Raw genomic sequence first — 26,444 nt, forward strand, 5'->3', positions numbered from 1 at the left:
TTCCTCTTGAACCAAATTGATTTGCTTTTAAGAGCCAATATAACCAGGTTTGCCTAAGTTAACAGAAGAGCTTTTTAATTGTTAAATGTGAAAGGAAATAATAATACACCTCACATACACTCAAATGGGAAATGTACTCGCAAAACAATGAAAGGCCACCTCTGCATTCTTTGACGAGGCGATAATGGCACATTGGTAGTTGCTTAGTTGATTTCAGGTTCTTTGCGAGGTCATTGTTGGTTTACAAGCCCTTGGACATTGTCACAATGTCATTCCTTCTCCTAGCACACCTCCTTCCATTAACACACACAGACCTGATTGAATTAGCTTTTAACCCTTAAATCCTTTGAAAGGGAAAGACCCAAAAATCTCTGAGACTGTAGTCTTTGCTACCATCAAATTCATAGTCTGAGATCACTTGCACGAAATTACAATTCAGTTGGTAGTGCATTCCACCTTTTGTAACTGCTGTCTGATCTGTTGGGCTTTTCCAGCTTCAAATCTATTGTCAGGTGTGACATTCTAAGATCTAGTTCTGCAGGCAACCACTTAATTTCATCAGTAGTATTTTAAATTACTATAATACAAAACTTAATATGTCTGCGAGTATTTTGGAGTTCCTCTGTCATCATAACATGTTCAATAGGAACCTGTATAGAACTTCTGGTCCCTATGATTTCCATGTGATTATAAGTTATTTGTTGTTCATTTCTGTTGTATTGGGCTGTAAAAAGCATAAAAAATCACTGACTGAACCAGTTAGGACTCTTCTGCATAGGTAGGAACTTAAGAATTCTCGTTATTTTGAGCTGGACATAAGGCTATTCACCATATTTTATGGTTCCTAGTTTGAATAGGTGCCAACTTGAACTTGTCATTGTATCCTCCTGAATGCACTTGGGTGCAGTAAAGACTGTTCTGCTCTTAAGGAGCAGCAATATGTATGTTCATATGTTCTCCTGAGAATGATACCAAATATTGCTGTGAGCTTATACAAGGGAGGCTTGAATCTGGAAGGAGGGTAGGAAAGCAGAGGAACAGTGATGAATTGGATTAGAGATGGGGAGAAAAAGAAAGCTGGCATGATTGGGTTAAGCAACGGGAAGGGGACATGATTAAATGGACTAAAATAAAATCAAGGAAGAAAGGTGAAATGGACAGTGATGGATTGAGCTTGGATTGTCAACAAAAAAACAGAACAGGACTAATTATTAAAAAGGTAAATCTTTAATGTTCAAAGAATTGTACTGCTCTTAACAAATGCTTGACAGGAAAGCTGCAAAAATGAAATTAAAATTGCTTTATCAGTAATATTTAATTCTCCTGCAAAGCACTCATTAATTTATATCTTGGCATGTTCCAGCTAGAATTTGAGAAGGGTGCTGGAACTACTGTTTTAACAGAGCTGAAACTGATGTATAATCCAGTCTGCATCCTTTTTCAAGGTGACTATGTACAGATAATCCCAAAGGGTATTTAAAGTCTGTGGAGTATGTCTAACCTGCAATCTTTATTATGTGCATGCAACCTTCTGAGAGATGTCATTATTACATGAGCAAATTTTGTTTTTTATTTCCTGCGTCAGCTAGTTCGCTGATTTGGTATTTTAAAATACCTGTATGTGTTTGTATAATTGATTGCAGTGTCTGGTGACTTTTTTTATTTTGTAGACGATTGAATGACCCATCTATTGTCACACCATGCTCTAGAGACGACCGGGGTTATACACCATTGCATGTAGCTGCTTTCTGTGGTAAGCATTGCATTCGTGCCAAGATCAGGTTTCTACATCTAAGTATCTTGAGTCTTTTTAAATCATTACGTTTAGAATTATTCTCTCTTTTAATGCGTAAATTAAAATATGTAGAGAACTGCACAAAGGGCAGCTTGTTTATTTGGTGCTTGTAGAATAGTTCTGATAAAATATTTTTTAAAATGAATAGTTGACACCAGTATTTTATCCTCCAGGCCAAGCAGCATTAATTGACCTATTGGTTGAAAAAGGAAGTGTTGTTAATGCTACAGACTATCATGGGTCCACCCCACTTCACCTATGCTGTCAGAAAGGGTATCAAAATGTGACTGTAAGTAAATCAAGTCAAGTTTCAAAGCATTCCTGAAAGCTGATTGACTGTAATCTTTTATTTTAAGTGAAATAACACTTCCCAGTTACTGGAGCATTTTCTAAGTGTTTGACAGGAAAACTAATTGTCTCTGAAACCACTATTTTGGTAATTATGTAATCTAGTAGATATGAGGCAAAGTACTATGTTTCCACCAGTGTGCTCAGGATAAAAAGCAGTACTGCAGTGTTTGAATTGGTGTCCATTACCTGCTGACAGAAGAAAGGAATTAACTGCAGATTATTTCTGCTAAAATAATGTCTCATTTCCATGTAACTTTAAAAAAAAATGTATTTTTGATGTCTCGCATGCTAGTTTGACTGAATCACTTTAAGTTGCAGACCGATTTTGATACCTTTCTTTTAAATATTTAGTTGCTTCTTCTGGATTACAAGGCTAGCACTGAAGCACAAGATAATAATGGCAATACTCCACTTCATTTGGCTTGCATGCATGGTCATGAAGATGTAAGTTTTCATACAAGTTGAATTCTGTACAATATGTAGCTTTTTTAATATAATGGTGCTGTAAATCTTATTCCATGAATATAACTTGACCATTTGCTTTTATTATACTCCTACACCCACAGTATTCCATAATGTAGCCTCATCTCTTAGTCTGTCCACATTGCGTTCCCACTGATCTCCTTCCTTTGAACGGACTCTCCAAGGTGTCCCATGTTTGCTTCTGTAACTCCTCATCTAGTTTTTGACCTTGCAATGAGCTCTCTGTAGCTAAATGCTTAACAATATCGATGATAGCAAGCTTGGATTTATCTAATACTTTTAATATAGCAAAGCATCCTACATTGCACCAGTGACATCACTTCCAAAGTGCTTTTAGACATCTTAAGACTCTGAAAGGTGGTACGTAAATGAACACCATTTTCTTTCCTTTAGTCTCAATGCATTTCACATAGGTGAAATAAAGTAATGGACACTAAGCCAGAAGCTGGCTGGCTACATGTGTTGTCAAAGTAGTAGATTTTAACGAAGATCTTAGAGGAGCAGAGTAAGCTGGTATGAGGAGGAATTTAAGGAGGAAATTCAGAGATGTTGGGCCTGTACTCTAAAGGTACAACTGCCAATGGAGGAGCAAAGGAAAATAGGAAATTTGTTTGGGTGGGAAATGATAGGCTTGGAGGGCTTTATAGAAATGACATTGGCTTAGGACACGATTTGACCTTCTGAGTGTCTTGTGTAAATTTCTACTACATTGTTGATTTGTTGTATGTTTTAAAAAGTGTCACCTCAATTTGCTTCGCATCAGCATCAGGCTAGCCCCTGTATCTCCCATTCTGTCCTCTTGTCTCTTTGGTCCAGCAACTGGTGCCACTGGCTGAGTTCTGTTTGAATTATCCCAGATCTAAGTTTAGCTACTGATCAAAAGCAGGAATTATAGCTGATAGCATTTAGTCCTCTATTGGCATCTCCTTTCTATTCTGTTAGCAGAGATCAGAGAACCCAATGCATATTTCCAGGAATATGAAAATTTGCCAGCTTGTGCTTTCCATGGTATTTTAACGTGCAGGTCTAGGATGGCCAGAGTACTCACCGAGTGAATGACGGAGAAGAGCACCGTAACAAAAATCAAATTCAGCAAACTAAATATGTCCCCTGCTGGTTTCCTAAGCCATGATGCTGTTGGTCTATTGGGTTTTAGATACATATGTAACAGCACAGGGATACAGAGCTGCTAATGACTATCCAGTCTAATAGTTGAATAATAACAGAAATTGCTGGAAAAATGCAGTAGGTCTGGCAACATCTGTGCAGAGAAAGCAGAGTCAGTGTGTCGGGTCCACTAACTGACCTTCAGAACTGATTGCAGCAAGGAAAAGGTTGTTATGTATGCATTAGCTGGAAGAACAGTATTTCATTTTCTGCTTGGGGACTGTGCAGCCTTCAGGACTCCTTATTGAGTTCAGCCTGAGCACTGTTTCCCATGTCCTTCCCCCAACCCCCATGCACCAGAACTTGTCATCACATGGGCTGCTGCTACAAACAACCCATTGTCAGCTACCCAGCTACCAGTAGTCCCTATTAGCAGCCATTCATTCTCTGAAGCTGACCGTTACCCATTCTTTTATCTGCCCAAATGTTTTTCTCACTCTCTGTGGGTTCCATCTCCACCTATCATTGCTACTCTCATTTCCCCCCCAAATTTCAGCGCACATACAAACCTTTTCCTAGTTACAATACAATAACATTGAACAGGACACAGTATTTCAAATCACTTTTACAAACTATTTGAGCAGTGTATCTTTTAGGCGAAAGTTGGTACTGCAGATGCTGAAGATTAGAGTGGTGCTGGAAAAGCATAGGTCAGGCAGCATCCGAGAAGCAGGAAAATCAACGTTTCGGGCAAAAACCCTTCTTCAGGATACTTTTGTCGATGTTTTTTTTTGCCATTATCAAAAGGTTTACTTACAAATAAAGAAGATAAATGACTTGCAATTATATGGAAGGATATTCCAAGCCAAGCCATTTTACAACCTATTAAATATATGTGAAGTTTAGCCATTGTTGTAATGCAGGAAATATGTCAGTATGATTGTACACAGCAAGCTCCCACAATCAGCAAATGAATATAAGGCCAAGTCGTCACTTTTGTGTTGGTAAAGTGAAGGATTTACTTTCACTTGTTTCACATTGAAGAGCTAACACCTGAAATTGGAAAATATTTAGCCTCTTCAGCATAATGTTATCTCTTAACTAAATTTTGATTTCTTGAAGACTACTCGCAGCTGTTTTTCAGGATGTGCTAATCAATAACAAGTTCATAACCTATAATGCAATGATGAATTTATCAATATAGCTTTCTAATGGTAAGGGAACATAATTGAAACTCTGGAAAGTTTACTGTAATTATTACAGGAGAAAGTGAGGACTGCTGATGCTGGAGATCAGAGCTGAAAATGTGTTGCCTGACCTGCTGCGCTTTTCCAGCAGCATCCAAGGAGCAGGAGAAGGGCTCATGCCCAAAATGTCAATTCTCCTGCTCCTTGTAATTATTACAGACTTCTTTAAAATTTCCTTTGCAGGTGACCTCCCAAAAATATTCACATAGAATAAGAGTTAGAATTGAAGATGTAAATATACACTGTTTGCTCTTTCCATGAAACTAAATTGTTTGTTTTTGTTCCTTTTATAGTGTGTCAAAGCATTGGTGTATTACCATTTAAATACCTGCAAATTAAACATGACAAATGACAAAGGTGATACGCCTCTCCACATTGCTGCACGATGGGGTTATGATGGCATCATTCAGGTGTTGCTGGAGAATGGTGCTAGTAATGAAATTCCGAACAAAATGAAAGAAACTCCTTTGCAATGTGCACTCAATTCTAAGGTGATACAGGCTAAACTTCATATTAACCTATGTGTTGATGTTTAACAATACATATTGTAAGATCACACTGTTCATATTAAACATTTAGAAACAGAAGCAGGCATTGCTGTAGATAATGAATAGAAAGAAGCTGAATTTACGTAGGATTTAATCTTCAAAAATAGGTTGCTGTACGTAACTATCCACGTTCGCAATAATATTAGTAATCATGTGGTAAAATTGAATTAGAAGGCACAAGCATGCAGTCAGCACTTCTGAAGTCCCATAATCACAAAGCTTTGCTGCTGGAAAGGAAATAATCCTGTAATCAAATTGTATTTCAGATTGACCTATGTATTGATGTTTAACAATACCTATTGACATTGACATTGACATTTCTCTCTTGCCACTAATTTAATCTTTCGCCGTTAATTTCATCTTTCTTCCCAAAATGAAGGAAGGGATGGAACAGTTTGTGTATTGCATTTGAGAACCACTTTTTTTTAAAGTAACTTAAATGCTTCAACAGATTAAATGCTTCAATTTTTTATCAGGCACCAGATTATCTCTCAGCAGTTTATTAGTTGAGGGCTATTTACAAAAATAACTGCCAAGTGTGTAAATAAGAAGAAAAACACTCTATCTAAAGCTGTCTGTGAATTCTCTTCACAAAGCAGCAAAATAATTTCAATTTTATCTTTAGTTATCATTGAGTAAAGTCTCTTCATAAAATGAGATAATATGATGGTCATTATTTGTTTGTCAAATCTTTAAAGTTGAACCTTTTAATATTAAATAGTACTTCGTCCTAGGCAGTAACTACCTTTTATTGAGAGAAAACGATCAAAACTTTGTGCTCTTTGCAGTTCGCAATCCAAAAATCTTCACAATCACAATCTTGTGCTAAAAGAAAGCCAGTCAGGAGTAATTTCATTAAATGTCTTGTTATCTTTACTAAAAGTAGAAGGTATGGTAGCAACAAGAATAGAAGTTGCTGGAAAAGCTCAGTATTTCTGTAGCATCCTCAGAACAGTTTACTCTGATTTCTCTTCACACATGCTGCCAGACCTGCTGAGCTTTTCCAACAGCTTCTGTTTTTGTTTCTGATTTGTAGTTCTTTCAGTTTTTATGGGGACAATTTTGCAAGAAAGCTCATTTGACCATCTGATGTCGCAGTTTAGGCGCGATTACAAACATGAGTCAAGAAAAGTCCAGAAATTCAAAAATGAAACTTGTCAAAATTAGGAAGAGTTAAAAATAAGGTGAATGGTTAGGAGGAACATCACAATATGTTGTGTTGCTGATTCATGTTAACCTTTTTGACTTGTGCAGTAAAAGTTTAAAGAAATTTTCATTTTGAACCTAAGCATTTGTAGCTACAGACTGAATGAAATAATATTGTCAGTTGATAATGAAACTTTGTTAAAGAAAAATATTGGTCTCTGCTCTTAGATATTAGATTTGCTGGAAATTACCTATTTTGACCATGACCGGCGACAGAGCATGCCAGAGGTAACTACTAATGTGAAGTTTTCGTCTAATGTGCTGCTTTTCTTTAAATGTAAAAACAGTTGAGTATACAGGTATTTTGTTAGAATGTTAAATGCACTTATGTATTTTGTTGTCTTTCAATATCATGTTGTTGTGTTGCTTTTTTTTTTCTCAAAGCCTTCAGGTTTTAGTATTAAACTTTTAGTAATTTACTAGTATTGATTTAACTTGTCCTAACTTAACCATTGTTTTCTGTAGTCGATTGGTAGATCCACTCAGCCTTCCACTGATGCTGGTAGTCAGAAATCATTTCTGTCGACGGTCTCCTCGGTATCAGTTGAAACGAAGCCTGAAGAAGATAAAGTCAAATACAAAGAGGTGAAAGATGTTTTATCTTACCTTTTTATTGTAGATCATTTCTCCACACATTCTTATATCTTCTGCCTCTAAATCTAAAGATTTGACAAAACAAATTGCACTGCTTTGTTTTAGCAGCAATTAGACCATGTTAATTCAATTTTTCTACATATTTGCAAAGATCCCAATTTGATGTGGGAATGTTTTACACTGTTAGATTAAAAAATTATTTCACTGTTCCAACATGTGATCAGTTTGTGTACTGCAGAATAACATTTAAATTGGCATACATATCATCAGTGATCTACCAACTTGATGCCTCAACTGAAAAATATTTTTCAGCCAGTGGTTTTGCCACATTTTTAACTTTGACTTTAAGTTTGTTTTACTGCTAAAATCAAAATTCTTTGATGTAATTTCTTGTCTTCCTTGCATTTGACTTCTGCATAATTTATACAAAATTTAAAGCTTTTAAAAATGTCATTTTAAAGCTATAAATATACAGTACGTTACCAACATTGTATTGGGTAGATTAATGAGTATCTAAGCTCTGTACTGGAGCCATTACAATTTTAAAAATTAATTTTACTTATAAATGCAATTTCTTAACCAAAGAGACAGATGTGATGCAAATGTTTACAAGGTGCTTTATTACCTTGTTATCTCTAGCCACAAAGCTGGTTGCTCCCAGGTATCACATTAAAGCTGGAGCAGGTGCAGACTCAGAATAATCTTACTGTTTAGAATTTAAAAAAATTAATACATAGGATATGGATGTCACTGACTCAAGAAGCGTCTACTGCTCATCCCTAATAGCTCTGGATGAGTTTGTAATGAGCTATTAACTTATCAACAATGTCTAGTAATGGCATTTATAACAATAAGTGAATGTTTTAATGATAAGACTGATAATGTAAAATTATTTAGCTCCCAAGTAAATTACTGAAGTTTTTATTTTCAGATTTCTGCTGGAAATGAGAACTTAGAGCAGACAATACAAACACAAATGTTTCAAGGGTTACTCTTTTTGTTTTGTTTATATTGTCACACAGAATCTTTGTTAATAAGGTATCTGAAAGCAAAGCTGTCATGTCAAGCCTGCACACAGTTACAAAGTGGATTTTAAAAAAATCTTGACTAATTTCAACATCTTTGTAATTCCTGCTGATCCGAGGATAGAAGTGCTGCAAAGCATTGCAGTAAAGCAGATAATCCTTTCTCTTCCATTCCCCTTAAAAAAAAAAGGAGCTTAGCTGTTGCAATTTTATTGCAGGTGGAAAAGTTATTGCGTGCTGTCGCTGATGGAGATGTAGAAATGGTAAGTACAGTCAGTCAAAACTGGACCTATTTAAATGACTTGAAGGGATAGATATGTGGTTTCTTTGATTTTGAATGGTCTTTAAATTTGGCAAATTGCCACGTAAATACTGACACCTTGAATCATAGGTTTTATGATTTTATATATGCTTTTCATTTGTTTTTCATTTTATGAATAGACCTTGCATTCATTATGTACAAGGTAAACTGGATTTGATTGGATACAAACATCATCGCCTATACTTTTAAGGAACTGATGTAAAATATAGTTTGGAAAATATTTGAAGACCTATCTGATGCCAACAAGTCTGCCATGGGGAATCTTGTCGAATGCCTTACTGAAGTCCATGTAGATTACATCCACAGCTCTGCCCTCATCAATTCTCTTTTTGTTACTTCAAAAAAACTCAATCAAGTTTGTGAGACATGGTTTCTGATGCACAAAGCCATGTTGTCTATCCCTAATCAGTCCTTGCCTTTCCAAATACGTGTGCATCCTGCCCCTCAGGATTCCCTCCAACAACTTGCCCATCACAGACCTCAGGCTCATTGACCTATAATTCTCTGGCCTGTCCTTAAGCCTTTCTTAAATGGCTGACGTGATGCCACTAATCTGCAGTCTTCTGGCATCTCAACTGTCACTATCACTGATACAAATATTTCAGTAAGGGGCCCAGCAGTCACTTCCCTAGCTTCCCACAGAGTTCTAGGATACACCTGATCAGGTCCTGGGGATTTATTCAATTTGTTTCGAGGCATCCAGCAATCCCTCCTCTGTAATACGGATGTTTTTCAAGATATCACCATCTATTTCCCTACATTCTATTCTTCCATTTCCTTTTTCACAGTTAACACTGATGCAAAATACTAGTTTAGTATCTTCCCCATCTCCTGGGGCTCCGCACAAAGGCCGCCTTGCTGATCTTTGGCCCTGTTTTCTCCTTAGTTACCCTTTTTGTCCTTTAATGTATTTGTAAAATCCCTTTGGACTCTCCTTGAAATAGTTTTGGCAAATAGAATTAATGTCCCCTTTTTGCCCTCCTGATTTCCCTCTTAAGTATAATCCTACTGCCTTTATGCTCTTCTAAGGATTCACTCGCTCTATCCTGTCTGTACCTGACATATGCTTCCTTCTTTTTCTTAACCAAAACCTCAATTTCTGTAGTCAGCCAGCATTCCCTACACCTATCAGACTTTCCTTTCATCCTAACAAGGATATACTTTGTCTGGACTCTCGTTTTCTCATTTCTGAAGGCTTTCCATTTTCCAGATGTCCCTTTACCTGTGAACATCTGCCCCCAATCAGCTTTTGAAAGTTCTTGCCGAATACCATCAAAACGAGCCTTTCTTCAATTTAGAACATCAATTTTTAGATCTGGTCTATCCTTTTCCATCACTATTTTAAAACTAATAGAATTATGGTTGCTGTCCCCAAAGTGCTCCCCCACTGACACCTCCGATCTTGCCCTGCTGTATTTCCCAAGAGTAGGTCATGTTTTCCATCTTCTGTAATAGGTACGTCCACATAGTAAATCAGAAAATTTTCTTGTACACACTTAACAAATGTCTTTCCATCTAAACCCTTAACACTATGACTGACAGTTCCAGTCCATGTTTGGAAAGTTTAAAATCCCTACCATAACCACCCTATTATTCTTCCAGATAACTGAGGTCTCCTTAGAAATCTGTTTCTCAATTTCCTTCTGACTATTAGGGGGTCTATAAGTACAATCCCAATAAGGTGATCATCCCTTTCTTATTTCTGAGTTCAAGCCAAATATCTTCCCTGGATGTATTTCCGGGAATATCCTCCGTCCGTACAGCTGTAATGCTATCCCTTATCAAAAATGCCACTCCCCCTCCTCTCTTGCCTCCCTTTCTATCCATCCTTTAGCATTTATATCCTGGAACATTTAAGCTGCCAGTCCTGTCCATCCCTGAGCCATGTTTCTGTAATTGTTATGATATCCCAGTCCCATGTTCCTAACCATGCCCTGAGTTCATCTGCCTTCCATGTTAGGCCCCTTGCATTGAAATAAATGCAGTTTAATTTATTAGTCCTACCTTGTTCCTGCCTGCCCTGACTGTGTTTGTTTGACTCACTACTTTTCTCAACTGTACCAGTCTCAGATTGATCTCTTTCCTCACTATCTCCCCCACCTTAATAGTTTAAATCCTCCTGAGCAGCTCTAGCAAATCTTCCTGTCAGTATATTAGTCCCCTTCCAATTTAGGTGCAATCCGCCCTCCTTGTACAGGTCACATCTACCCCAGAAGAGATTCCAATGATCCAAAAATGTGAATCCTTCTCCCAAGCACCAGCTCCTCAGCAATGCATTCATCTACTCTATCCTCCTATTCCTGCCCTCACTAGTTCGTAGCACTGGGAGTAATCCAGATATTACCACTCTCGAGGATCTCCTTTTTAAATTCCTACCTAAACTCACTCACTCTCCTCCCTTCAGGAAGTCATCCTTTTCCCTTCCTCTGTCATTGGTTCCAATGCGTACAATGACCTCCTGCTGACCCCACTTCCCCCTTGAGATCATTCTGCACCCTCTCTGAGACATCCTTGCTCCTGGCACGAGGGAGGCAACACAACGCTTTGATTTTTTTTTCTGCTGGCCACAGAAACATCTGTCTTGTCTTGGACTAGAGAGTCCCTGAACACAATTGATCTCTTGGAACTCGACATACCCTTCATTGCATTACAGCCAGTCTCTATACCAGAAATTTGTCTGTTCGTGCTACGTTCCCCTGAGAATCCATCACTCCCTACATTACCAAAACAGCATGCCTGTTTGAAATGGGGATAGCCACAGAAGATCCTGCACTACCTGCCTGCCACTCTTAGCTTTCCTGCAGTTAACCCACCTATATGACTGTGTATCTGCAACTCTTCTTCCTTCCTAAAACTGCTATCCACCACACCCCCTTGCTTTTGTAAATTTACTTCATGCCAAACTTTCTTCTCATTATTACGTACTAATGAATTTTCAGCAAATACATATTAATAAGCTGAAAAACTGTCAAAGTTGTAACAATATGACACCACTTGCCCGCAAACAGACCAATTGTTATGTCCTACAGCATGGTAAAATCCTCAATATGGCAATTTCTGTGAAATTTATTTTAAAATAATAATTCTACTTTATAACTTGGTAGTTTGTGATGTGACAGAAATACTCCAACACCATTAGGAAACTTCCTTATAACAACTGTTACTAACTGTGGGGAAAAAAATTGAATTTCAGACAATGCTGCACCTCCGAATACTTTCTTCAAATAAACTTTAAACAGTTGTAGGCTTTTAGTTATATTGTATTATTAATTTGAAGGTAAAATGCTTCAGAGAGAAAATTCTTTACAGATAAACTCTCATTGACTTTCAATAACTATTATAAAATGTTGTTTCTTCGTTTCTAACTGATGTGTGATGAGCAGTGGCCGTAACATCCCCTTTGTTTTAAAAGCTTCTGATTCAACTTGGTTCTGATCACCTTCAGTCCTGGTTTCTGGCTAACTTGATTCTGACAGTCTCTTCTTTTCACTTCATACTGACCACATTGGTCATGGCAGCCTCCAGCTCCAGAGAAAAGATTTTGCGAAAAGTCAGCAGGTGAATGCATGGATTTCAGTCCACTATTTGTTACTCTTATCTCTAGCACAGATCTAGTCTGACTCCTTATTCTGCTGGCACTTTTACCCTGTTTTTACCACTTCCCTTTTTTTTTGAAACTTGCATTGAAGAGATGATGCCTTAAGCAGTGGAATGTCCCCTTAGTACAAGATCAGCTTAGATTTTGTGTTCACCTCCTAGAGTCAAATTTGAACCTGAAACCTTCTGATTTGAAGGAAAGTGTGCTATCAACTGAGCAAGAGTTGATGTAGTCCCAAAGAATGAAATTGCAGAGGTTTGGATTTTGTCACCAGACCAGAAATAAATTCAAATTAATTTTGATTATTTCTCTTTTGTAAAAGAAGTTTTATTGGACTGTTAAATTGTTGTGCATTCTGATTTGACTAGTGCCAATTATTATGTATTGGAACTATGCTATTGTCGAGGAAGCCTTGAGCGCAGATAAAACATTTTAAAACATTCAAACAGCATGCACTCAAATTTCCAGCTTTATAAGGTTGAATAAATATTTTTCATTAGCTGTCCCAAAGTGCTTGTGTACTTATGTGGTAGCATGGGCAATGTATTTGATGTGTAGTTTAATCATCTACAACATTTTCATTTATTCTTTTAATTGTAGGTGCATTATTTTGCTTAGTAAAATTAGTGAATTACTGCATCAGTATATGTTAGACCATTCAGCTGAGTATAGTGCAAGTTTAAATGGAAAACTGTCACATAAATGTTCAGTCATAGTTATTTATTATAATTGGTATCTAGATTGGAAATGAGAAGACACAGCAGGGTAGCTGTTTTAAATGGCCCTCTGTTAACCTTTCCATTATCCTGGAAATCTACTCTAAAGGCATTAACAGTGTCTTCAACTGAAGAGAAAACAGTGATGACTAATTAGACTGCAGGAATTCATGTTTAATTTATTGAACGGTCACTCAATATCCTGCTTTCCTCCTGTCCTTTGCTTAACACAGCAAGCTTTTGTAATTAATTACTGTAAAAGAAAGATTAGTAATTTGGAAAATGTGAATAAGCTAAGCTTAGTGTAGAGAGCACAGTTTATATCTTTTAATATAACAGGAGTTAGTTTGTGTATGATAGACCTGACCAATTAGTTTTGCATATATTCTCTGTTGAATAAAGCTGTCCACTTTTTAAAATGAGATATTGTGCTGCTTCATTTGCTCAAGTAAAAGTTAAACATATATAGGAGTCCCTGGCTTACAAACGTCCAACGTGCAAACTCTTGTACTTAGGAATGCAAACCCATATTATGTTGTAACTTTAAAGAGCCAACATTTGAACATTTACTGAAGTTATGAATAACTGCTTTACATTGTCCTGAATTGTGTTCCAACTTGTGTATGTGAGAAACAAAGCCCACTCACTTCAATAATTTCAGTCCGAGACAAGATCTGAATCAGAAGTGTCATTTATTTTACACTTGCAAGTGAGTGTCATGTCCAGTGTCTATAAGGCAGAGGACATACACACCAAATTCAATTCATACACAACATTTATATGATTTGATTTCTATTGTTTTACACTGCTCCCTCCCCTGTTTACATCCTCCACTTCCCTAAGACCGGCCCCCATTACCCCTGTTTACGTCTTGCCTTATCCGGCCTTGTCTGTGACAAAATGCTTATTCCTGGCCTCACAAGGCTGTTTGACCTCATCCTGCTGTAGGTCATTGTTAGGCATATTCTTTCTTCATCATTATCTACCCCCTTCATCTGTGCCTTTCCCGAAGCCGTTCTGATCCCTATGACCCTTTTAATTGGGGTTTGTTCCTGTGTTTTCGTAAAAGTGGGAAGCAGATGTTTATACCTACCGTTTGTACAGGCGTATCTAGCTTAACTTCATCCTCTCACAACATCTTATCTATTTGCCTGTAATGTCTGCCATTGTTTTGAAGTCACATTTCATTCTGACATATAGTTTTAGCTAATACAAAAACAATTATATATTTCCTCCACATCGTTTCCATTCTTGTTGACTCAGCTCGTGGCTAAAACAATTACACACTGGTGTGAGTTCATTATACTTTGGAAAATGGAATTGCAGAATTGCAGAAGTAACATTAATGTACCTATATCCCACATGTACAGATATATTTATGAACGAGGTCAATTCCTGGAATAGCAGGACTACTTTTATGCTGAAAGACTGGAGCGACTGGGCTTGTATACCCTTGAGTTTAGAAGACTGAGAGGGGATCTGATTGAGACATAAGATTATTAAAGGATTGGACACTCTGGCAGCAGGAAACATGTTTCCGCTGATGGGTGAGTGCCGAACCAGAGGACACAGCTTAAAAAATACGGGGTAGACCATTTAGCACAGAGATGAGGAGAAACTTCTTCACCCAGAGAGTGGTGGCTGTGTGGAATGCTCTGCCCCAGAGGGCAGTGGAGGCCCAGTCTCTGGATTCATTTAAGAAAGAGTTGGATAGAGCTCTCAAGGATAGTGGAATCAAGGGTTATGGAGATAAGGCAGGAACAGGATACTGATTAGGAATGATCAGCCATGATCATAATGAATGGTGGTGAAGGCTCGAAGGGCAGAATGGCCTACTCCTGCACCTATTGTCTATGAAACAGATTTCAGAATGGAAGCCACTTACAACCCAGGGGCAGCCTATACAAGATGCAACATGATGCGTCAGCATGATGGAAGGTGTAGCTGAAGTGCTTTCAAATATTAGTGATAATCTGGCAACTCCAGCTCTATTTGGGTTCTCTGAAGAGTTATTCAGCTTGTGCCTTTATTACTGCCATGCTCTAACGTGGACAGAAGAGCTGAATTCTAGAGGTTGAATGAGGACGATTGCCAGTCAGCATTTGACCAAGGTGTGACATCAAACATCCGTAGCAAAATTGCTCTTGATACAAATCTCTGCAGTAGCTCGGGTTCGGTGTCAATTAAGATCTAAACCAGTCAGTCAACCGGAAACTTTTTTGGGAGTGGAGGATAATTTAACTTGCTTTAATATGTCATGAAACACTTCAGGTGGGACTTCAACCTCGACCTTTTGGTGTCAGCTTTGTCAAATTTACTTAGAAACCTCTGACTTAATGAAGGGTCTTGTCCCTGCATTCAGGGACCTTCAAATGCTCAAAATGTGCAACTGATTGTCGTCTCATGCCAAGCTGGGTGTTGATTTGAAAATAATTTCTCTTGATAATGAGTGGATTTCTTCCCAAAAAAATAATTTTATATGAACTATGTCTGCCAAGCATTTGCAATAAGTTCTTCATATGGATTGCTCTGCCTTCATCCATCCTTTTTGGTCACCTCCTCAAAGAACCCAATCAAGTTTGTGAGACTTGAAAGGGTGTAAAAAGGAAATGTAGGGATAATACTGAGACTGAAAGGTTTGAGCTCTAGAGAGAGGGTGGACATGCTGGGACTTTTCTCCTTGGTGCATCAGAGGCTGAGGGGTGACCTTTGAGAGGTTTATGAAATCATGAGGGGCATAGATTGGATGAATAGCCAAGTGTAAGGGAGTCCAAAACTAGAGGGCATAGGTTTAAGGTTAGAGCGGTAATATTTAAAAGGGAATGGAGGGGCAACATTTTCATGCAGAGGGTGGTGTGTGTATGGAATCAGCTGTTAGAGGGAATGGTGCAATTACAATGTTTAAAACCCATTTGGACAGGAACATGGTTAGGAAGGGCTTAGAGAGATAAGGGTCAAATGTAGGCAAATTGGACCAGTTCAGTTTAGAAAACTTGGTTGGCATGATAAGTTGAGCCAAAGAGTCTCTTTCCATGCTATATACCTCTGACTTTTGTTTTGTGTTCATTGTAAGTGGGCAATTAAACTGGATGTGTCTTGCATGATCAAAATAGTGTATCTTTTCATGTTTCACTGTGGGTAGGAATACCTCATTTAAAAATTTATTTCCTCCTGCTATAGTCATTGGAAATTGAATAAGATGGCCCGCCTGTCTATCCAGAAAGGTAGAAAATATCATTGACTGGAGGCAATTCATGAAATAAATAGGTCTGGAGATTCTGCTAGGGGAGTAATTACCCACAACAGAAATCTGCTGTTTTTACCTGGAGACACAGGTGGATGAGGATGGGGAAGCATTCGGGCAAAGTACTGTTGAATTATTGCGAAGGGGTCACAGATACGTAAGTTATTGTGGCAACTCACTTCTGCTTAAAGTTCAGTTAAACTTTGTGCTGTTTAATTCGATTTCCACCTGAATTAATCTGGTGTCGTGTGGAAATTTGGGCCACAGAATCAGCATTGGAGTCAACCATCAACCTGAAACTATAAAATGAGAGAGGATTACTTAATAATATCATATTAAAGGCACCGCAGGGTATCAATAGCCATAAAATGATTAGAATTTTGCATTCAATTTGAGGCAGAGCAGTGTGGTTCTAAAACTGTTTTTAAAATTTAACTAAGAACAATTTGAGGGTATGAGAGGAGGGCTGACTAAAATGAATTGTCACTTTAGGTTAAAGAATAGCTCAATGGAAATGCGCTGGCAGATATTTAAGGAAGTATTTTAGAATGCACAGAATAGATACATTCTAAAGTGGCAAACATTTCTATGGACAACGCACTGAGAAATATAAAGCAAATACTGAGTTTATGCATTTTTTTATTTTAAAGAAAGGAGTTATAAATATGAGTTTTGATTCTATTGAAAATGAGACTAGGGAATTAATGCTGGAAAATAGAGATGGCTGGTAACTGATATTTTGGTCTTCATTTAATGAATGATACAAATCACCTCTAAGACACCACTTTTAAATGAGGAAATGGCATTAAGGAAGGAACTCAGGAAAACCGCAGTCACCAGAGAAGTGATACCCTGAGGATTGTTAGAGCTGTGGTCTGAGAAGTGTCGAGGTCTTGAAGGACTCCATACCAGGGCCTTTTAAAAGAAGTGGCTAGTGAGATAGTAGATGAATTAATGTTAATTTTCAAAAACTCCCTTGATTTGTGATGGTGCCATTTGGCTGGGTTATAACAAACTTTTATTCAAAAAAGATGGGAGACACAGCAGGAAACAATGGGACAGTTAGCAGAACATCTACAATTGGAAAAATGCTAGAAGCTATTATTAAAGGTGACATAGGGCATTTGGATAAGCTCAAGGAAATCGGGCCGACTCAACATGGTTTGTGGAAAGGAAGTCGCACTTAATTTATTGGAAGCTCTCACGTGGGTACACTATCTGGTATGCAACTCCCTCTTTCTTCCCCCCCCCCCCCTCTCTCTCTCTCTCTCTCTCTCTCTCTCTCTCTCTCTCTCTCTCTCTCTCTCTCTCTCTCTCTCTCTCTCTCTCTCTTTCCCCCCCTCTCTCTCTCTCTTTCCCCCCCTCTTTCCCCCCCCCCCTCTCTTTTTCTCTTGCACGCTTTTCCATAGTTAAAAATCACATACAGGTAAAAAGTTATAAGTGGATAATACTATTGTTCTTCAGTTGATGTCTTAGACCATCAAGAATAGAAAATATTGTAGCTAATCTCTGGAGTGGGGGCACAAGGGAGGGCATACGCTTGAGAGAGCAACAGAGAGAACACATGCATGAAAAAGCGTCATGATTTGGAGATGCCGGTGTTGGACTGGGGTGTACAAAGTTAAAAATCTCAACACCAGGTTATAGTCCAACAGGTTTACTTGGAAGCACACTAGCTTTCGGAGCGACGCTCCTTCAGGTGATTGTGGAGGGCTCGATCGTAACACAGAATTTATAGCAAAAATTTGCAGTGTGATGTAACTGAAATTATACATTGAAGAATTGATTGTCTGTTAAGCCTTTCACCTGTTAGAATACAGTGATAGTTTCACTTCTTTCATGTGTAAATCACAAAACCCTTTTTTTAAAAAAAGTTGCATTCCGGGTTAGCTGTTAACAATGGTGATAGCTAGACAATATGTTGAAGGTGTTGGCCCCCTGTGTTCTCTATCTATGACCTGATGTTTAGATTGATTCTAATCTAAAAAGTGAGATCAGAGTTTTACATAAATTCATGCAGTTTTTGAGCAAAGTGCAACGTAACTCTGAAACTAGAAAAAAAAATTCACCACACAGTGTGTGTGTGTGTGTGTGTGTGTGTAGTGCAATAATGGTCACCTGTAATGTGACATGAACCCAAGGTCCTAGTTGAGGCCCTCCCTATGGGTACCGAACTTAGCTATCAGCCTCTGCTCGGCCACTTTCCTCTGCTGCCTGTCCCGAAGTCCACCTTGGAGGATGGTCACCCGAAGGTCCGAGGCTGAATGTCCTGGACCACTGAAGTGTTCCCCAACTGGGAGGGAACCCTCCTGTCTGTTGATTGAATGGGCACCGCACAACATCCGTTGTCGTAGCCTTTGCTCAGTTTCTCCAATGTACCATGCCTCCGGGCATCCTTAGTTCGGTACCCAATGGGAGGGCCTCAACCGGGACCTTGGGTTCATGTCACATTACAGGTGACCACCATTGCAGTGTACACACAGATATTCCTTCCCATACACACAGACACAGGTACACAGATGCACTCTCTCTCTCACACTCACTCTCTCTCTCACTCTCTCTCACTCTCTCTCACTCTCTCTCACTCTCTCACTCTCTCACTCTCTCACTCTCTCTCACCCTCTCACTCTCTCTCACCCTCTCACTCTCTCTCACCCTCTCTCTCTCTCTCACCCTCTCACTCTCTCTCTCACCCTCTCACTCTCTCTCTCACCCTCTCACTCTCTCTCTCACCCTCTCACTCTCTCTCTCACCCTCTCACTCTCTCTCTCACCCTCTCACTCTCTCTCTCACCCTCTCACTCTCTCTCTCACCCTCTCACTCTCTCTCTCACCCTCTCACTCTCTCTCTCACCCTCTCACTCTCTCTCTCACCCTCTCACTCTCTCTCTCACCCTCTCACTCTCTCTCTCACCCTCTCACTCTCTCTCTCACCCTCTCACTCTCTCTCTCACCCTCTCACTCTCTCTCTCACCCTCTCACTCTCTCTCTCACCCTCTCACTCTCTCTCTCACCCTCTCACTCTCTCTCTCACCCTCTCACTCTCTCTCTCACCCTCTCACTCTCTCTCTCACCCTCTCACTCTCTCTCTCACCCTCTCACTCTCTCTCTCACCCTCTCACTCTCTCTCTCACCCTCTCACTCTCTCTCTCACCCTCTCACTCTCTCTCTCACCCTCTCACTCTCTCTCTCACCCTCTCACTCTCTCTCTCACCCTCTCACTCTCTCTCTCACCCTCTCACTCTCTCTCTCACCCTCTCACTCTCTCCACGGACCCACACATACATTTTGTGGTGAATTTTTTTGTACTTGCAAAGTTACATTGCACTTTGCTCAAAAACTGCATGAATTTATGTAAAACTCTGATTTTAATCTAAAAAGTAAGATAACAATCTAAACATCAGGTCAAAGACAGAGAACACAGGGGGCCAACACCTTCAACATATTGTCTAGCTATCACCATTGTTAACAGCTAACCCGGAATGCAACTTTTTTTAAAAAAAGGGTTTTGTGATTTACACATGAAAGAAGTGAAACTATCACTGTATTCTAATAGGTGAAAGGCTTAACAGACAATCAATTCTTCAATGTATAATTTCAGTTACATCACATTGTAAATATTTGCTATAAATTCTGTGTTAGGATCGAGCCCTCCACAATCACCTGATGAAGGAGCGTCGCTCCGAAAGCTAGTGTACTTCCAATTAAACCTGTTGGACTATAACCTGGTGTTGAGATTTTTAACTTTGTACACCCCAGTCCAACACTGGCATCTCCAAATCATGATGCTTTTTCATGCATGTGTTCTCTCTGTTGCTCTCTCAAGCGTGTGCCCCCACTCCAGAGATTAGCTACAATATTTTTTATTCTTGATGGTCTAAGACATCAACTGAAGAACAATAGTATTATCCACTTATAACTTTTTACCTGTGTGTGAAATTATCCAAAAGCTGTATACTTGACATTGCATTGTTTATCTCCGATTAGCAATAATAAACTTTTAACTATCGAAAACACATTGTTGGGAAGGCTTAGCAGTCTGGCTGCATCGATGTAAGGAAATTATAGATAATATTTCAGGTCCACAGACCCTTCTTCAGAACGGATGGTGGCTAGCAAAAGTTTGGATCTTATGCAGAAAATAGTTTGAGGGTGAGCAGCGAATGCAGTAGACCAAATTGTGTGAAGGGCAGGTAAGGTGCAACTTTACCTTGAAGGTGTGTTTGGGCATTTAGATACTGAGGAGGGAGGAAGTAAATTGACAGGTTGCAGGGAAAGGTACTGTAGGGGGTTTGCTGGGAGTGAAGGAGGAGTGGATAAGGGTGTCCCAGAGGGAATGGTCCCTACGAAAGGCTGACAAGGAAATGGAGGGGAATATGTGTCTGGTTGTGGCATCCCACTGGAGGTGGCGGAAATGGCAGCTAATAATCCTCTGGATGTGGATACTGGTGGGATGGTAGGTGAGGACAAGGAGACCCTATCATTCTTTTGGGAGGGAAGAGAGGACCAAACGCTGAAACGCGGGAGGATGGGTCAGACCCAAGGAAAGAATTGTAGTCTCTTGCTGGGAAGAATTTATTGCAGTCAACTAGGGTGGTTGAAAGGAAGGGAGTCGATTCATCTTTCCCACCTGTTTGTGTTACTATTATGGAATTTTGGCTTCAGATGAATTGTGATCAGGTGACTACCTCATTTTCTGCTGAAACAGCTTCAGTGCATCCAGCAGATTGCTCCCCTATCTCCTCCCCTTCAGCTTCGAAGATTGCCTCTTTTGTGTTAATTGTAGGTTCGATATTTGTTAGAATGGATGGATGAAGATCCGGAGGAAGAGGAAGGCCTCATGTTGAAATCAGAATTCTGTCATCCTTTGTGTCAATGTCCAAAGTGTGAACCGGCACAAAAGGTATGTGCTTTTTCCTGCAAAGTAATCGTGTCTAATAACTGAGGTGTATGTTCAATCCAAAATGCAGCTCTTGATTTACAGGAGAAACGTCTGTAGTAAGGTTGTCTGAAAGGTGGAATTAATGGAAATTGGGAAAACTTAACATATGCTGTCTTCTAAAGACTCTGCCTGGTCTGTAACACTCAGATAATTTACTCTTCTATTATTCATTGTTTTAATAAAGTAGGACAGTGTAATATAAGCATATATTGCTCTACAGTTGTGACGTAAAAGGTGATATAAAAACCATTGTTAGATTTAAAATTGTGCCATGCATGTCGTTTACTGTGCATCTTTATCAGAAATAACAGGAAAACATCAGTGACAAAAATCATTGTTTAAAGAAATTTGTAGTTGACCTGTACTGCAGATCCCTCAACTATTGTATCTGTATGAGTAAATGTCTGTAGAATATAGTAAACCAGAGAATTACTTCTAAAACACTAAGACCATGGCGGTTCCTCTGCTATGATGGATATAAACTGCAGAGAAAATTTGAACTTTGATTAAAAATGAAGTTTACTTCAGTGACTTCAGCAGTGAACTGTTTGGAGAAAGGTAATCTTTGATTGCAGGGCACAGTTATAGTGGCATCCATTGTAGTGCCCATGCTAGTGATGCAAGATGCAATGAGGCAGTATGGAATGGCATGAGGTGACATAAGGCATTTTAAGTGAGAAAGCTTTAAATGGGGAGACTTAAAACCGAACACCTGTGTGTATTGCACCATGTTAATCATAAAAGGCTAATGACTAATTTGATCTCCATAGAAACTTTCCAGTGTTACTGTCAATGGTCTGAGTGTGAATTCTGCCAATCAAGATGGTTTTACTCCATTACATGTGGCTTCTCTGCATGGGCACTTTGACCTGGTCTCACTTCTACTGCGCCATGGTGCCAATGCCAATACAAAAAATTCCCATAATGCAACACCGCTTCACCTGGCTTGCCAACACAATGACCTCCAGGTAAGCAAAGAGAAAATAACCTGTATTGAAGTTCAGTATCACACTGTATTCATTATTTAGAAACAGAAGTAGGCCATTCAACTCCTTGAGCCTGTTCTACCATCCAATGAGATCATAGCTAATATGCAGCCTCACTCCATATATCTGCCTTTGGCCCATATTCCGTAATACCTTGGCTTCACAAAAATTTACTGATCTCAGATTGGTAACTGATCCAGTGTCCTCTGCCATTTCTGGAAACGAGTCCCAAACATCGACCACCCTTTGTGTTGAAGTGCTTCCTAATGTCTCTCCTGAACAGTCTAGCCCTAATTCTCAGACTGTGTCCCCTCATTCTAGAATCACCAAGCAGTGGGGGAATAGTTTATCTACTGTCTTTTCCTGTTAATATCTTGACGACTTCAATCAGTTTACCCCTTAAGCCTAATTTATAAAATCTCTCCTCTTAACTTAATGCCTGAAGTCTGGGTATCATTCTTATAAACTCCTGTTGCACCCTCTCTGAGGCCAATGTATCCTAAAGTATGATGCCCAGATCTGCTGTTGGTACTCTAACTGGAGTCTAACCAGGGTTTTGTCTAACTGCAGCATAACTTCTTCATCCTTATAGTCGAGTTGTCTAGGTATAAAGGCCAGCATCAATTAGCGGAAGTTTGTGAATGCCCTGGGACATTACAGTTCATGTTATGGGTGCCATTCTTAAACCCCAGATGTATACCATATTAAATACTGTCAGCCTGGTACTGCCCTTGGTGTGTTGCTGTTAATTCTGAATGGCTGAGTGTGACAAGTTGGCACCCTACTTTGCAAACAGTGATGGGGTGGTGGAGAGCAGGGTCATCTCCTCTGCCTATGATCACCAGAGGAGAAAACTGCAAACTGACATTGCAGACCTGGTCTGATATTGCCACAATGTGGTGTCCATGTTCTGACTGGAATATGCATTCATGTTACAAGAAAGTTTAACGACCTTCTGCACTCCACAAGGTAAGTGGCACCATCTTGTCTTCACTACCTCCCACTTATACTAATTCTGTCAGTGCATCCACCTCCCACCGTGGCTCATAGGCTAACACCCTCATTATTGCCTGCAAGATTTCCCCTCGATGGTTCTCATCCAACCACCCCTCAACTCAGTTGTTCTTGCCCCCTGCACTTCCTCCTCACTCAGAGCACTGCATCTCCTTTTCTGACTGAGGATGGTGTAGCCCCCAGTCTGACTATAGTCTCCATTGAGTGGACTAAGGATTATTTAGACACTCCAACGTGGCCATTTGGTTGAAGCACATGTAGTGTTTGCAGCATAAGCTGCAGAATTTCTGAAGAGTCGTACAGGACTCAAAACGTTAATTCTCTTTCTCTCTGTTCCATGGATGCTGAGTTTCTCCACATTGTGTTTGTTTCAAAATTTCAAGCATTTGCAGTTTATTTATTGCTTTTGAGAGCCCTGAGATGGTTTTGGTGCTTGAGATGGTGCCAGCCTGGCAACAACATTACAATGTGTTGCTGAGCTCAAGTGTAGTTCTGAGGTTCTGAACTGCTATAGGTTAGTCCAAGATCTGCCATGATAATGTGGTGAGGCGGCATTACTGATGCTGCTCCTTTGCAGATGGAGGCAGCTCCTGCCCAGGACGCATGCCTTAAGTTTTTGGGGAATGCTGGCTAACATGGCGGTGTTGGGTTACAGCTGACTTTCCAATGAGGAAATTGCCACCATCTTGTTTCTCACCAATACCAGAGATAATAGCAACTTATCTATTAATGAGGTGATTAGGTTTTAATGAGACAGTAATTCATGCAAATATGGTCTTCGCTTAATAGTGAAATTCTCACCTTGCTGATGAAACCTGAGAGAAAATTGGACTGTTTTTCACAACATTCCTTATTAAAATAACTGGTATTCTTCTGTGTTTTCTCTTTGCATTGACTAACAAATACTCAATTGTAAAACTTCCAGGGCAGCAGAAGGCTGTAAGACTCAGTGCTTGCTCTTCAATTTGAACTGAACTCTAATTGCATTTTCCTGGGCCTTCTATTTGTTATTAAAATTGTAATTAATAAAGTCTGTCTTGAGTAAACTATTCAAACTTGCAAAATACTTCTGTATAAAAAGGATTCTTCTAATGTCTCATTTCGTTACCCTCATTTTGATTGGGGTTTGTAAACCTGTTGTCATGACTTGAGAATGTAAGTCTGTATCTCTGTATGCCTCTCTCGTCAACTTTATATCAGGTTTCGAACAAATGGTGCATCAACCAGGTTTTTTAGTAAATAACAAAATTAATGCTTATTCAACAAAGCTGATTAACATGGTTATGGACTAGGCCAGACCCCTCAAAACATTTTAAGCAGGTAGTCCAGACCATAACTTGCTAGTTGTATAGTGGATATTCCCGTTGTAAATTAGCTGGGTCGTCTGCGAGGTCTTAAACAAACCAAAATTCATTTACAAAATTACGGAATGAAACACCGAACCAAAAAACAGAATACCGCCTAATTCATCCTGTCCAAATAAAAGCAAATTACTGTGGATGCTGGAATCTGAAACAAAAAGAGAAAATGCTGGAAAATCTCAGCAGGTCTGGCAGCATCTGTAAGGAGAGAAAAGAGCTGACGTTTAGAGTCTAACTGACTTTCTTTTGTCAAAGCTCTTTTTTTTTTAAACAAAAGGTCAGTTAGACTCGAAACGTCAGCTCTTTTCTCTCCTTTGAGAAGCTGCCAGACCTGCTGAGATTTTCCAGCATTTTCTCATCCTATCCAAACCTGGCTTAATTATGATATTCCGAAAATACATACAACAGTCCCAATAAACAAGCATCTTAATCAGAGTAAAAATGAAAATGTCAAAGTTAGGGCAGAAGGAGAGAGAAAGCTTCCAGTATCAACTGTGGCTGACTCCAGCAACCTTTCTTCACACACAACTGCTGGGACTAGCCACTCCCCTTTCAGTATGCAAGCTATTTCTAAAACATGAAAGCCTTGGGCCTGAGGTGCTATCTATTCAGGGGTAGACAGCAAAGCCCCTAATAAACCATTCATCCCTGCACCTGCTCAGCCATTTCAGAGACTGGGCTGTTTTATGACCCCTCTGAAAAAAATCAAGGGCGTAGTAACCTTGGAACAGAACCACTATTGTGATAGCTCCTCCCTTTTTAAAAAAAAAGAACCATCAATATCCAAAGATGGCTCCATTTTTAAAACCTTTTTTTTACAAAAAGTTAGTACTGTGAAACACACACACACACACACACACACACACACTAAACTGACAATGCACAAGCAAGCATGCACAATTACATTTGGATTCAGTCTATGCTACTCCCACCACTGAACCCCTCCATATCTCATTCTAGTCTCGACAATGCATCAGCAATCAAGTATTCTTGACCTGCCACTGCACAATTGTCAAATTGAAAAGCTGCAATAACAAGCTCCACTTCCACAGTCTGGCATTTTTGTCCTTCAATTTCTCCCCAAATGTCAATGGGTTATGGTTAGTGTATACGATTGTCTCCGATGCGTGGCTGGTAATATGAACACTGAAATGTTGTAGTGTCCAACACCAAGCTTAAAGTTTGTTTCTCAACCATCGAATGTTTTTGCTGATGAACATTCACTTTCCTGGAGGAATACCCGGTAGGTCTATCTATCTTTTCGTCACCTTCCTGTAGGAGTGGTGCACAGCACTGACACCCACATTGTTGGCATCGGTCTCCCACCTTGAAAGGCTTGGTGTAATCAGATGTGGCTAATACCGGGGCAGTGGTTAACAGAGTCTTCAGGCTGTCAAATGCTTTCTGACAGTCTGTTGTCCACTGAAGCTTCTTGCCTTTCTTTAGTAATTCATTGAATGGAGCTACTACACTGCTAAATTTCAGCACAAACTTGCGATCTAATCCATTCAATCCCAGGAACATAGTACAGCTCTTTTTGTTGATTGGTGTGGGAAATTCCCAGTTACTTGCGTTTTCGCATCCCGTGGAGTCATTTGTCTATGTCCAGTAACATGGCCCAGGAAGGTGACTTGGGTTTTGGCAAATTCACTTTTGACTAGGTTTACCACCAAGCCTGCCTTCCGAAGTCAATTGAACAAGTCCGATTTAAATATTGTAAATGTTTCTTCCGCGTGTGACTAAAAACCACCAAGGTCATCAATGTACACAACAGAATTTGATGGTCAGGCTATAACTTTATTAGTCTCTGACATATGGCTGGAGTGTTTTTCATACCAGATGGCATGACTTTGAACTGATACAGTCCATTTGGCGTTATGCAAGCTGAAATTGCCTTTGCTTTCTC

At 39.4% G+C, this 26,444-nt stretch overlaps 1 protein-coding gene across 5 annotated transcripts in view; it reads left to right on the top strand.

Moving 5' to 3' along the window:
• Positions 1–26,444, top strand: part of ankrd27 (ankyrin repeat domain 27 (VPS9 domain)) — a 95,397-nt gene that overhangs the window by 50,538 nt on the left and 18,415 nt on the right. For 4 of the 5 annotated variants that reach the window (XM_072596153.1, XM_072596149.1, XM_072596152.1 and 1 more), the window contains 9 exons: positions 1,671–1,753; positions 1,969–2,084; positions 2,498–2,590; positions 5,277–5,474; positions 6,906–6,965; positions 7,203–7,322; positions 8,575–8,619; positions 21,022–21,138; positions 21,948–22,145. In XM_072596153.1, the coding sequence (XP_072452254.1) occupies positions 1,671–1,753; positions 1,969–2,084; positions 2,498–2,590; positions 5,277–5,474; positions 6,906–6,965; positions 7,203–7,322; positions 8,575–8,619; positions 21,022–21,138; positions 21,948–22,145 (1,030 nt within the window). The remainder of the gene's footprint in view (positions 1–1,670; positions 1,754–1,968; positions 2,085–2,497; positions 2,591–5,276; positions 5,475–6,905; positions 6,966–7,202; positions 7,323–8,574; positions 8,620–21,021; positions 21,139–21,947; positions 22,146–26,444) is intronic. The other variant, XM_072596151.1, reaches the window with a different exon arrangement.

The sequence above is a fragment of the Chiloscyllium punctatum genome, chromosome 26 (genome assembly GCF_047496795.1).
Source record: "Chiloscyllium punctatum isolate Juve2018m chromosome 26, sChiPun1.3, whole genome shotgun sequence".
Classification (NCBI taxonomy): Eukaryota; Metazoa; Chordata; class Chondrichthyes; order Orectolobiformes; family Hemiscylliidae; genus Chiloscyllium; species Chiloscyllium punctatum.